General features: G+C 35.2%; 1 protein-coding gene across 1 annotated transcript in view; it reads right to left on the reverse strand.

Moving 5' to 3' along the window:
- Window positions 1-316: 316 nt before the first annotated feature.
- The window catches only part of LOC127661856 (tetraspanin-18-like), a 74,490-nt gene continuing 60,893 nt past the window's right edge, over window positions 317-13,913 (reverse strand). Inside the window, exons 3-9 of the mRNA XM_052152787.1 lie at window positions 9,395-9,490; window positions 5,292-5,486; window positions 5,106-5,180; window positions 3,922-4,020; window positions 2,894-3,070; window positions 1,637-1,720; window positions 317-1,140 (exon numbers count right to left, since the gene is read on the reverse strand). Coding sequence (XP_052008747.1) covers window positions 1,093-1,140; window positions 1,637-1,720; window positions 2,894-3,070; window positions 3,922-4,020; window positions 5,106-5,180; window positions 5,292-5,486; window positions 9,395-9,490 — 774 coding nt within the window. The 3' untranslated portion in view covers window positions 317-1,092. The remainder of the gene's footprint in view (window positions 1,141-1,636; window positions 1,721-2,893; window positions 3,071-3,921; window positions 4,021-5,105; window positions 5,181-5,291; window positions 5,487-9,394; window positions 9,491-13,913) is intronic.

A 13,913-nucleotide genomic window follows, 5' to 3' on the forward strand; every position in this document is an offset into this window, starting at 1 on the left:
AAAACAAAATCAGTTTATTAACCAAAGTGACTAGTACTGTTTCAAAGTACTTTGTAAAGATAAAACAGGCAGGTGTAAAAAAAAAAAAAAAAAAAAAAAAAGGGGTCAAATAGACTTCAAATAAAATAAATAAATAACATAAAGTGAATACCAGAAGATGAGAGAAATGAACTGAAGTGCTGCCATCCATTGTGTTAGTCAGTTGTGGTAAGGGCATACCACATTGTGTCCTTGAAAAAAACACATGCTATAGAATGTCAGTGTATGTTTTATTTTATAAATAGACACTGTAAGAACCTGAGAAAAAGATTCATCAGAGATTTATTTAATGTTAATCGTCAATACAAATGCATACACATCAATTTCAGCTAAATCACATATAATTACTATTGCAATAAACATCACAATAAAAAAAAACACACCAAAAAAAAAAAAAAAAAACAGATGCTGGTCTTCAAGCAGGGAAAGAGGGATATTCACCCTCCGCATGCACACACGCACACACGCACACACACACACACACACACACACACACACACACACACACACACACACACACACACACACACAAGAACAGATCAAAATTGAAATTCACATGACTATACAACACTAATATAATGTGCTTGTGGAAGCTTGCATTCAATGAGTGTGGTAATGTGTTTGTGAGAGAAGAGTGGTTTGGTCTATTTATTTACTAAAAGCACAAATGCCTATACAAACAAGCCAGCATTTATCAGTATAAATATTCTTCATCCAAAATCAGTGCAGCACCATCTTCTTTATCCTTTTTTCAGGCTTTATCTGGATTTTAATACCTGGTCAAAATTACATATGGGCTTCCTGACAAAAAGCCTGTATTTGCAGTATTCAAAGAATGTTCTTTTTTTATTTTATTTTTTGATCAATGTTTTATTTTTGTTACCTAGTACCTCAAAGGTCCAGCTGTGAAGTATAGGTCAATGATTTATTTATTTTTTTCTTAATAATTTTAGAGATATAAAATGGCGTAAAACATTCTTTAACAAGTGGTTCCATTTTCTTTTGTGGTGTTTTCCTTTCTTTTTTTTTTTTAAGTCTTTCAATGTACATGATCTATTGGATTCCCCTGAAGAGACACATAGCAAATACCATAGCAAAGAGCTGTCGAGGAAAAAAACAAACATGTTACATTCATTCATGTAAATCACTAGATTTTTTTGCATGAGAATTACTTTGGACACTGCAGCATTGTCAGCCATTACCGACACCAGTCGGTAATGTTTATATCCTCTACTGGTAAAATATCTATATTAATTAATCTATATTGAGATTTCTTTAAATGAGTACTTCTAAGCTGACATTGGAGCAGATAAACACTTGAGAAAAAATAGCTCTAAACTCTTAACCATCTTGCTTTCCAGCTGTGGTCACACAAATAAGCTGTCTACTTCCAGTACATTACCACATGAGGGCAGCAGCAACTCAATTTAAAGGCCATGGGTAAGTATGTCTCCCTTAGGTCCTCTGGTGTGACAGGCATCCTCAAACTCTTCATGTATTTGTGGACATTCTCTAAAGATCTGTCCCATTTTAAACTGTTTTGAACAAACAGATTACAGAGAGATAATGTCAAATGTACAGACATATCATACTTTACCTCAATTGTGAGTACAACAATTGCCAGAGCACCAGCCACATAAATGTACATCTCAAAGTAGTCCACAACCGCTGAATAGCAGCCCTGGAAATCCAAACATAAACATAAGAAAAAAAATCTTAGTTCATACAACTAAGAGGTTAAAAGCGTAAAGAGCACCCTAGACATTAAGAGATATACCAATAATCAGTTTGATATCTGTGTGATCTTTTTTAATATCGGGTCTGACTATAAATGTCATGTAAGAATAGCACACAAGAGTGCCATTAAATTACAATACATTTGACAGGGGTGAAAAAAGCAAGTTTACATGCACAATCTTACACCGATTATGTTTAAAAAGCCGACAACGTGTGTGGTCATGTAAACAGCTTAAATGTCATTCTTTTATCAGAGTTGGGGCATAAATGTTTAAGCATAAACCAACTGACACAGGTACATTTTTGCCCATTACCCCAGTTTTGCATTGCATGCAAACACCTTTATCAGCATTCTTACCAGCTTACCCAAAGTATGACAGTGCTGTGCGCATGCCTGTTAACGTTTTGACGTAAAAGCAGAGAATAATCACATTTTTTGAAGTCTCATGTAAACTACATTTTGTTACATTGTTGAATTTTCAGAATAAACTGATTTAGGCATATTGGTGTGCATAGAAATGCACTCACTGGTGTTCACAGGAAAATAATCTTCATATTTTAATGTGTTGTAAGCTAAATTTATTATAATAATATTGCCATTTTTACTATTATTTTTAATAATAACAATAATAATTAAATATTCACAATGTATATCATGGTTTTATTGTTGTAGTCTAATATTTGTTTTTGTAGACATAAAACAATTAAAATTCAGTTCAGCTTATCAGAAAAATCTAAAGGAATCTGTATTGTATTAGTTATGCAAACTAAATTTGGTCGCTCTTTAATAAGATATGGAATAAGAAAATCTGCACCAAGCCCACATAGCCTTGCAACTTTTTAAGTTTTTCAATACTACAGGACATCTGTCTAAATAACCATATGGACGAACCCTCATTTAAATTTTACTGTCCCTGTCTGTCGTTTAGGAAACTTTCGCACGAGCACACATTCCCCAGACACTGAGAACATGGAAATGCACTAGTCAGCATTGGGAGAGCTGAAGCTGAAGAGTGGTAGCACTATTGCCCTCTTCCTGTTTTTCTGCTCTAGTTGAATCTGAGCTGTGAGCTTCTGAACAGACAGAGGAGATCTGATGTTAAGTATGAGAGCCCACCTTGTTATTCCGGTACAGCATGCTGCCCGACAAGCATTCGTCCTTGTTACTGAAGCCTATTTCTCCAAGGTGACTGTTCCTACGGCAGCAGGACTCTGGCACCAATTCACTGGGTTTTATGAGCCTGAAGAGGCTTTCCTCAAAGTCTTCTGGACTGTTAACTCCACAGCAGTCAAACTGTACCAAGAGGCAAGCAAAGAGTAGGAAGGTGACCTAACAGAAGCAATGGAACCTTCACTGATATTAGAATGTGGACATTTTCTACATGGCAACACAATCAGTGTGACTTCTTGGTCATAAAACGTAGCAATTAAAGACTTTTCATTAACCTGCACCCCTCTGACCAACCTAAGTAACTTTATCATCAATGTAATCGGGTTTGAAGTCTAGATCAGTGCTTCTCAACTAATTTCATTTGAGAACTAGTTTGCTTCCGGACCCAGATTTTACATTCAACATCATGAGACCCAACCAAATACAATATTTTTTTATTGTACAAAAGACACAAATATGTCTTTACAATCGGACATTACATTCTTTGAATACAACCATGAACTACAGGGGTCCAGCAATATGCAAAATTATTTTAAAATGGTTTTAATGTAGTCTGGATTGTATTTTCTTTGACCTTACATAGATTTGTTTATGGTTTTTGAGGATGACGGCATGTCATGCAACCTGTCTGTGTTAGCATCTGCCTAATTTGGCAAGCTTCTACCAAGTAATGCATGAATTTCCACCGAAATACTGTAGAGTTTGACTGGACATACAGCCATTGACAACAACAACAAAAGATTATAGGAAGGATTTTCTCCTCCCCTTTAAAAGTTGATAAGTCTATTTATTTTGTTATCTCAATTATGTGTGACAATATGGTTAGTTGCATTTTATTTATTGCATTTCATGTTTTATTTTGGCTGTCTGTGACCTTATAAGAACAAACCTGTGACCCATATCTGAATCACCAAACACCAGTTCAGAACGACAGTTCTAGTTAATGTCTGAAGGAGATGCTCATCAGTACGTACTGTGCTCATAATGGCGTTCCACGTTGATGTGAAGACATCAGTGTTGTTGTAACCTTGATAGTGACTCTTCAGTTCCTTAGTAAAGTATTCTCTGGTCAGCTGTACACACACACAAAGGAACACATTAGCGATTCAGCACACAACAAGAAAAACATCCACATCATAAACATCTGTTTTTAAAGGAATGTTTCGAGTTCAATACAAGTTAAGCTCAATCAACAACATTTGTGGCATAATGTTGATTACCAAAAAAATATTTCATCCCGTATCGTTTATTTTGAAAATAGCAAAAAACTATGAAACAATAGAAGTGAATGGGGCCAGTCAATAAACGTTAAAATACACAATCTTCACATTAGTTTACTATCTGTATATGTGCAAAGTTATTTTCAATATTACAAATTTGTTGTCATGATGACGCAATGCCAGTAAACCCTTTCCTGTAAATGCCGTAACAGCAGCAAATCTCTGATTTAATTAAACAAAATTCACGTTAGCAATTATAATTGTTAATTTTTGTTGCTATGCTTTGAAACAGTTTATTTGAATGTTTATGGATTGTCCCCATTCACTTCCCTTGTATGTGCCTTACTGCACTTTTTTTTAGCATAAATGTAATCCACATGACTCCAGTCGATCAATTAATGTCTTCTGAAGCAAACCAATAGGCAAGTGTAAGAAACAAATTGTTGCTTCTGGCCAGCACTGTTTTGCTGTTTGAAATGACCTAACTCTCACATGATGTTTGTCCTCTGACGTCTCACATGAACAAGCCATTGCACTTACGTCACGCAACAGCAATGATGCATCGACTGCTGGCAGGAAGCAATTTTTAATTATCGATAAAACATTTTTACACAAACCTATCGATTTGCTTCTGAAGTCATTAATTGATAGACTGGAGTCGTGTGGATTACTTTTATAGTGCCTAAATATGCCTTTTGGACCATCAAACAGACAGCAAACTGATGGCACCAATTCACTTGCATTGTATGAACAAACTGAGCTGAAATATGCTTCTAAATATTTCCACTTTGGTTCTGCTGAAGAAGGAAATTCATATATATCTGAGATGGCTTAAGTAAGTAAGTAAATCATGAGAGGATTTTCATTTTTGGGTGAACTAACCCTTTAACTTGTACTGAATCTAAAACATTCCTTTAACATTTGATTCGTTCACTCACATGTTCCCGGAAGATAAAGGCTAGAATGGCTGCCGCCAGTTCTGCCAGGAAAATAATAAGGATCAGCATGAAGAACTGCAGAGAGGGGGATTGAGAGGGGAGGACTTTCAAAATGTAAATAAATTCTATATATGATACCAACTTTTAGTGTTATAGAAACATAAGGCCCTCTACAATGTAACTCACAAAGAGCAGCAGACACTTGTTTTCTCGTATGGCTCCGCAGCATCCAAGGAACCCCAGCAGGAAAAGCATTGCCCCCATGGTCAGGATGATATAAACTCCTGTGAAGAGAAGGGGGTTGGCTGCCACTATCTCCCTAAAACCAGTGGGGTCCACCACTACCCACACCCCAACACCAAGCAGAAAAGAGCCACCCAACTGAGGAGCAGGTTAGAGATGGAGAGAGAGAGAGAGAGAAAACGAAGCTATTAAACATTATAAACTCAAACAAAGAAGTCTTTGCAATGTTTAATTTTTCTTTTAGTTCCACACTGTAAAAAAATCATATTCTTAATCATTATATTTATCATTTGGTCAAGTAATAACATATGAACATCCTTAAACCAAGATGCATTCCCCTGAGAAGCTGTATAAGATACTAAGACTTGTTTTGTTTATATATTGAATATAATATTACATTTATCTTCAATAAAATTAGTAAGGTTAACCCTTACAAAATGTACTGTCAATTATACTGTCTGTACCACGGTAATAGTATCAGATATTAATACAGTGGTACTGAATCATATTCATAGACCATGGTATTAACATGATAACCACAGTATTTTCATGGCACATGTCCAAAAAACATGGTCTTACCATAGTTAGTTTAAAGAAAAGAACAAACATGGTTTTTGTTGCTTGAAACGAGTGAAACATTTTACCAATGGACAAATACATTAAAAGATACATTCTCGAAAATCTAATCCTACTGTCTTAGGCTATTTTTTGTCTTTTCCTGTAAAGGTATCTTGTTTTGAAGACATTACATTTTGGTAACACAAAGCAATACGATTTTATTCATTAATATAAGTAAATGCATTAGGTATAATGAACTAACAATAAACAATATTTTTTAACAGCATCTTGGTTAAATTAAATGTGTAAAATAAATGTAATTGTTCAAGTTGGTTCATAATGCATTAACCAATGTTAACATATACACGATTTAATTTAACATTAACAAGATTAAAAAGTGCTGTAAATACTTGTGTTGTTAATTGTTTTATGTTAATTAATTCTGGTTACTAATGTTAATGAATACAACCTTACAACCCACAACAGACATGGTGGAGAAAGAATCGCTTTTGGCTAGTAAATTTTAGTTTTTACTCGCCAGACTTTTGACAACATATAAGAGTAATGCAACTAAAAACTGAAAAGATATTAAGCAAACCAAGAAGGGGGCATCTTCACATATAAATAGTTTTCATAAATAAGACTTTACTATGCAAGATTGTACATTTTATTTAATATTTCACTTTTGATCATTTGACACTTTTTAGGTTTATTAGGTATAATTTTCACATTCCATCAATTTAAATGAAGTCACAAAATTGTATTTTTTATAATGACAAAAGCTGTTGTCACATAGCTGTTTAAAATGTCATACACATTTTAACTAAATATTCACAAGGTTTGCACCTAATTATATATATATATATATATATATATATATATATATATATATATATATATTTTTTTTTTTAATCAAACTCTTGCATATATTCGGCACAAGTCTATTGGTTAAATTCTTTAATATTTACAGTGTTTTCTGAAGTTTAAATATTTCATAATGTATGATTATGCCTTTAAATATTTATGTATTTATACATTTGATATGCTCATTTAAACAATTGATATGCTTAATAAGAACTTAATTAGTACTGTCTCTTTAAGAGAACCGGCAGCTCCTCAAGCAAAAAGGAGGATTAATCCAGCTACTTATTTGCCAGCTTTTTATTCATTAAAAGGATCACGGTGCTCAAACTCTTCTTTGCCACAACACAACTCAAACTCTGTTGAGAAAAATCTGAATATTTACTAGCCAGTGGCTAACAGACAAAATTTGTCACATAGCACAAAATATAGTTGCATATGCGAGTGATTTACTCTCAATGTAGTGGGCTGACTTCTTGTAAATTGTGACCAGTTATTTTGTACTGTAACAGTCGACAAAAATACTGATTAAGAATAGGAGTTCTGTAGTGCTGGATTTATGATTGTGATAAATATGAAAATAATTGCGAACCACAAAATGCTGAGTTGTTCACAGTTTACTTGGTAAAGTGAATGCAAAGGTCACATTGCAGTGAGATTTCTAATTGGCTCTACTCTGTGATTTACTAAAATATATCACTTTTAAAATACTGGCTATGGTAAGGAAAAGCACAAGCTTTAAGAATGGAGAAAGTGGAGGGGGAAGGTAAATGGAACGAGGCAGCACAAGGAGTTTTAGCAGACAGCAGAGTGGGGGCTGGGAAACCCTGCTGTCTCTTTTGCAGCTTCCCACAATCCTCTACCTCTCAAAGTGATACCCTTCCAACAATACCTCACAAACACCCACAGATGAAGGCTTGAGCAGACACCAGGCTGGTGATTAAGCAGCTCAAGATATGTGTGTGTGTATGTGGTGGATTTTGTTTTTGTGTGGTGGGTTTTGAGATAAGAAAAAAAACATGTTCTTCAGTCCTGTGAGCCAAACCTGGAATTCTTTTCATGGATGGCATTAGCAATATCCAGCCTTCTGTCAGGCTGAGTTCTCTGTCACAGAAAGCTATTTTTTTGGCATAAACAGATTTAATAAACATCCTGACTGTATTGCCAAATTGCTGCTTTATTAGCCTTGGTGTTGAATAAATATGAGCAGGTGTTTTGTTTTGTGAAACTGATTTGAAAGAATTACATTAGCATTTATTTAAGTTCTTTTATTGTTTGTGTTGCGCATGTACGTCCCAATTTTCTTGTTGTTGGGTACACTTAATTCAGTCAATCAAGATGAGTCTGTTTGTGGTCCAAAAATTACTCTCTTCGCCAATTCCACGTTGACATTTGTTGTCAACCTAGCTAAATGATCAAAGAAGCATTTTCTGTCTCTTCCCTTTTCTCTCTCTGTCTCTTCCCCTCATCTGCTTTCAAAAGTTTAAACTGCCAAGTGATAAATTCATGAATCAGTCTATGGGCTGAATTTTGGGGGAGGAAGTCCAAGTGCACCCCCCATAAATGTCATGTATCGGTACATCTGAAGCTTCTTTAAAGCAAGTCAGTCCACTCGGTGGCCAATATGGAAACATTCTCGGGACATGGCTTTTATTTTTGGCATGATATATATATATATATATATATATATATATATATATATAAATTCTCCCCAATTTGGAATGTCCAACTTCCAATGAGCTCTAAGTCTTCATGGTGGCATAGTGACTCGCCTCAATCCGGGTGGAATCAGTTGCACCATACATAGTGTGTGTGGAGGCTTCACGCTATTATCTGCAGCATCCAAGCACAACTCACCACGCGCCAACCAAGATTGAACCATATTATAGCGACCACAAGGAGATTAACCCATGTCACTCTACTCTCCCTTGCAACCGTGCCAATTTGGTTGCTTAGGAGACCTGGCTGGAGTCACTTCACGCCCTGGATTCCAACTCGCGACTCCAGGGGTGGTAGTCAGTGTCTTTACTCGCTGAGCTAACTAGGCCCCCTGGCAAGTTATATTTTTAATATTTTGTCAGCTGAACAGTTGACACAAAGATATTGACCAACCCCAGTAGTACAACCACTGGAACAGTCTGTACCTCTATCCCTTACAAGCCTGAAACTACACAAGTGTGTGAGTGCATTCTCACTGTTGCTGCAAGGGATGCTATATAGTGGACATTAGTGTGAACTGTCCGCAACTAAGTTGAGTTTATTCACTTTTAAGTCAACTACTGTTATAGTAGAGCAACAGTTTGAAAAGAATACTGCAGAGCAAGTAAGTTAAATACATTTATTGCAATATACCTGAAACCTTTTAACTTATCTCTATTGCCCACTTGAGTACTGAGGTTTGATACCACCACAGTAACAAGAACGCACGCCAGTACGTGGACAAATGGACCATGCATTGGCAATGTGTTGGCCATAGCGCTCACAACTGAGTTCACATACTTGTGTCAAATATGTTTCTGGCTATATTTTAATCATAAAAATAAAACAAATACCCTGAATAAGGTCCATACTGTCTCTGGTGAATCAAAGGTGAAATGTATGTAGAGGGCTGATTGATAAATACTCACAAAGATCAATAAGTTGAAGACAAACATGAGGTACTTGATGCAGGAGAGGCAGTCTCCTTCCATGCTCGTCCCCCTCGCTGAAGCCTCCCCGAGCCCCTTGGAAGAAAAACACACATAACATCATCTCTTACACACACAAGAACTTTCATCTACCCTTTTATCCTTTATTTTCTTGAGAGCACTCTCTGAAAACTTTAAAGGTTTGACACCACACAAAGAATTAGGAGAGAATGGGAGCAACTGTAATGCAAAACAAGTGATGACAGCTAGAGTGATGAAACAGGCTCAAGTTCTCTGCCTAAGAAAAAAGTGTGATCATATCACGTTGTCATATATTTTCAACAGAAAAACGATTGTAAGGTATAAAAATTATTTTTATCTGTAGATTTCAGCATGGATGAGAGGCCGGGGGCAAAAAGTTACACTAGTTATAAAAATTGCATGGTTGAAATTTAAGATTTAATTTTTTTTTTATTTAATATTGATGAAGCAATATAATTTGTGTGAAAAGAAAATAATATTATTATTATTATTAATAAAGGTGGTGAGGAAGCCATTTACCCCACCCTTGGGGTAAAAGTCCCCGACACTTGAGGTAAAAGGCCCCCAGGGAAGGTATAGTGATATTGTGTGAATATATGGAGAATAGTTATAGGGCAAAATTTGCCAAGGTAAATACTTTTAAGACAGCAAGATGCTTTGAGTAACAAATGAAGATAATGCTTATTGAAAATAACCACTTTATTAAAGGTGTAGGAGCCATGTAATGGGAAAGTCATGTGACCAAACGATAATGGGAGTGTCATTAATTAAGTGGGGTTAAAACACCTGTTGTGTGTGTGTGTGTTCATGGAAGAATGGGGGTGAGTGCTGGAGCACATATTTTGTTGACCGTGAAACCTGTACAAAATAAAACAACATGCAAGCTTCAAGGATAAACGCATCACAGAAGTTATTCCTCCACTCAGCTCCATAGAGGTTTTAGGATTGTTTATATGTGCCGCTACAAATTAGTCAACAAAATTGTTTGTTTGAGGACGTGCACGCGTCTACTTTGGATTCAAGGAAGAGGCCTTCGCGCTTTTATTGGACGGAAAGGAAGCGCAGCGCTGACTAACGGAGATTTGCCAAAGCTCTCCCAAGTTTGAAACTGAAATCCTGTTAACTCTAACATCAGGATACTCAAAAGCAGACTGGTCACCACAATCTCCTCTTAGTGGACCATTTACGGTCCATCCCAACCTGGTTTTAATTACATATGGTCCATTATTGACACTGCAGATCACTTGAATTGGCTCCATAACCCTTGGGGCATTGATTCCTACAAGCAATTCAACTTCAGAGTCAATTTCAGGTAGAGTCACATGTTTCAGATGTGGCCATCTCTTTAGAGCCTTTTGTCTTGGGATGTTTCCACTATGCACAGGCATGGTATTTTGTGTATAGGCATCAGGCAATTCCCAAAAGTCGTCTTTATTCAAACCAGCCACCTCTAATCCAGAAACAACATGGGTAGTTGTAACTTTCTCCACTCAGCTCCTTAGCGGTTTTAGGATTGTTTATATGTGCCGCTACAAAAGGGTTAATCATTTTCTGTTCATTTCAATCACATTTGGCATTTCATAACATGTCCAGTATTCTATAAACACATTAATATCCATTGTGATTTGATTGGTCAATGTAAGCGCACGATTTTTAATAGCAAATCTATTCGCCCACAAAACAATATGTTTTATAGGGGCCTTTAACTTCTGCAACAGTGGATTTATACCTCAAATACTATAATTTCACTTATTGGACAGTTATTAAATAAATGTATTTTTATCACCTTGAACAAAACTGAAGATGACAATTAAGTATTTTGTCTCTAAATAAATGTGTTAATTTAAGGGATTATCACAAGCTTTGTAATTTGTAACATTTTAAAAATGATTAACCTTTAGCCCCATTGTACCCTACCTTTTAGACATGCTTTAAACACACAATAATCTAGACAGCTCAAATAATTAGTACCAAACAATAACAAATAGAAGCATTTTCACAAGTGGTCTCGAAGATTTGAAACCTTCAAAATATATGTTTCTTATACCAAAGATGGCAGATTTGTAGTCTTTTCATTATCTTTAATGACAGTTACACCCCCCTGGTGTCCCCTACTCCTATGGAGGACTAAACATGCATAAATAATAAATGAATAAATTTAATAATACAAAAATAAATAAAGGAATAAATGTCTTGATAAAACAAATATAATTAGTTTTTAATTAAATTTATTCCTTAATTTATTATTGTATGACTTTATTCCTTTATTATTTTCTATATTTATTTGTAACTTTATTTTTTATTCTTTTTAGCTTTTAATTAATTATTCATTTATTTTACATATTTTTTATTTATGTGTTAATTTATTTTGCACATTTATTTATTCCCACATATATTTATTTCCATATTTATATATTCCCATATATATTTATTTATTTATACATGTATTTATTTGTACTTTTCTGTGTGCAACATGGAAATGAGGGAGGCGGTCCTTGCGGAGCTCCAGTGCATCATTGGTCGAGAGCTCAATAGTATTATCGGAAGCAGATGGACGTCCCACCTTAGCACCTTTTGACTCGTTTTGCAGAGAGTTTAACAATCCAGGATGTGCTTCTACATTCATACCGGCATACAGCTCTCCTAAAACATCAATAAGCACCTCTACTCTAAATGAAACTCTCTAGATATATGTGAAGAGTCAGATTTATAAACATGCATAAAGGATCAGGGAAATTAAGCATGGTTGTATCTTTTCAAGATACAACAATCATAACAACAGAAAACAATAGTATGGATTTGCAGACATCAAAATATGAAGTTTACACAGAAAAAAAAGAAAAGGACAAGGTTAAAATCATATAATTTATGAAACTTGCTCATTTTGTGGTTTTTTTGAAGAAACAGCTCCCCATTTATTTTGTGATTGTAGTATAACCAATACATCTTGGCTTGACGGAAGCTCTTATGTTTTTAGCCCCACAAATAGCTATAGTGTACACGCGATATGGCCATGACCTAACGTCACATCAAGTCAAGAGTAACACGAGCACACACTTCAGTCTACAATAAGCCAATGGTAAGCAGGACCTGCCCACATCATTATCATACAAGAGACAGAAATGTAAGAATAAATACAAAAATAAATGAATGCATAAATAAATAATAATAAAAAACAAAAAAACAAATCAAAGAATAAAAATGTTTTAAAAAATAAAAATAAGAGAAAATAATAAAAAAGAGCAAATAATAAATAAATGAAAAAAAAAAAAGTCATACAAAAATAAATTCAGGAATAACTTTCATTAAAAACTAATTATATTTGTTTTATTAAGACATTTATCCTTTATTTATTTTCTTATTATTACATTTATTTATTTATGTATTTATTTATTATTTTTGCATGATTCTCCATATACTCCAGCCTCCATTACTATCGTAAGGCATTTTCAGCAAAAGCAAGTATTCTTAGCGGATTGAAACGATGTAAATTCAGGGTTCCCATGTGCATACTAACATGGACATACTTTTTTAGAACGGTACAGCCTCCCTTTTAGTGTAATTAATGATGAGAGGCTCTTGTGTTTCAGTAGACCATCCTTCTACCTGAAAAAGCACTCTGCCAGATGAAGGTCTATTACTGTGCCACTTTCCTTAAATGAAGTGAAGCTTTTTTCATTAGTTCTAGGAGAGTGCTAACATCCAGCCCTAGCAAACCCTGAAATTACTCAGACAGCACAAAAAGGACATTACATGTGGGTGTCATCCTTAAATACATGTTTGTGTGCCACCTTATCTGTCTCCGTGCAGTGCTAATACAACAAGTCTGGCTGTACAGACATAAACAGCAACCAATAATACAGGATGGACTGGAAGTTTTATTGCAGATATAGTAATTATAGCAGTGAGAACTCCTATGAGGAAGAGAGCAGCAGGGGAATCACTTTAGTGTTGACTTGGAGCCAGAAATAGAACTTGGCGTGAAGACAAGCACTCAAACCATGACCTTTATTTTTTGTTTGTGTTTTTCTCTTAATTTTTGCCCATTTCCACTTTTTTTTCTTGTCTTGTCCAAAGCAATCCCATTATTCTCTGGCAGAGCTTTCTCAAAACACTTTTTAGCTCACACAGTTTTATGAGTGGTTTCATATAGGCCTGTGGATGTTCATTGAGGAGATGGCTATGTCTGCCAAAAGAGATGGCGGAACCTTGTCGCTCTTAATACAATGATTTATGGATTTATTTATTGGCCTTACAGTCCTCCACAGCCTCAAAAGAATAGGCTAAAATGCAGTCTGTGTTTAGTAGACCCTTTCAATCAAACTGAAGGGGCTAGTATCAAAAGTGTCGAAAAAGTAATCCTCAGGGCATTTAGTGTTTTAATTAACCTCATTCTTAATAAAGGCCAAACCAGGAAGTTTTAATTAGTGTTCGCATAGATTACATCATTTATTACAAGCATCTGTAGACCCCTCTT

This window comes from Xyrauchen texanus, chromosome 21 (genome assembly GCF_025860055.1).
Source record: "Xyrauchen texanus isolate HMW12.3.18 chromosome 21, RBS_HiC_50CHRs, whole genome shotgun sequence".
Lineage (NCBI taxonomy): Eukaryota > Metazoa > Chordata > Actinopteri > Cypriniformes > Catostomidae > Xyrauchen > Xyrauchen texanus.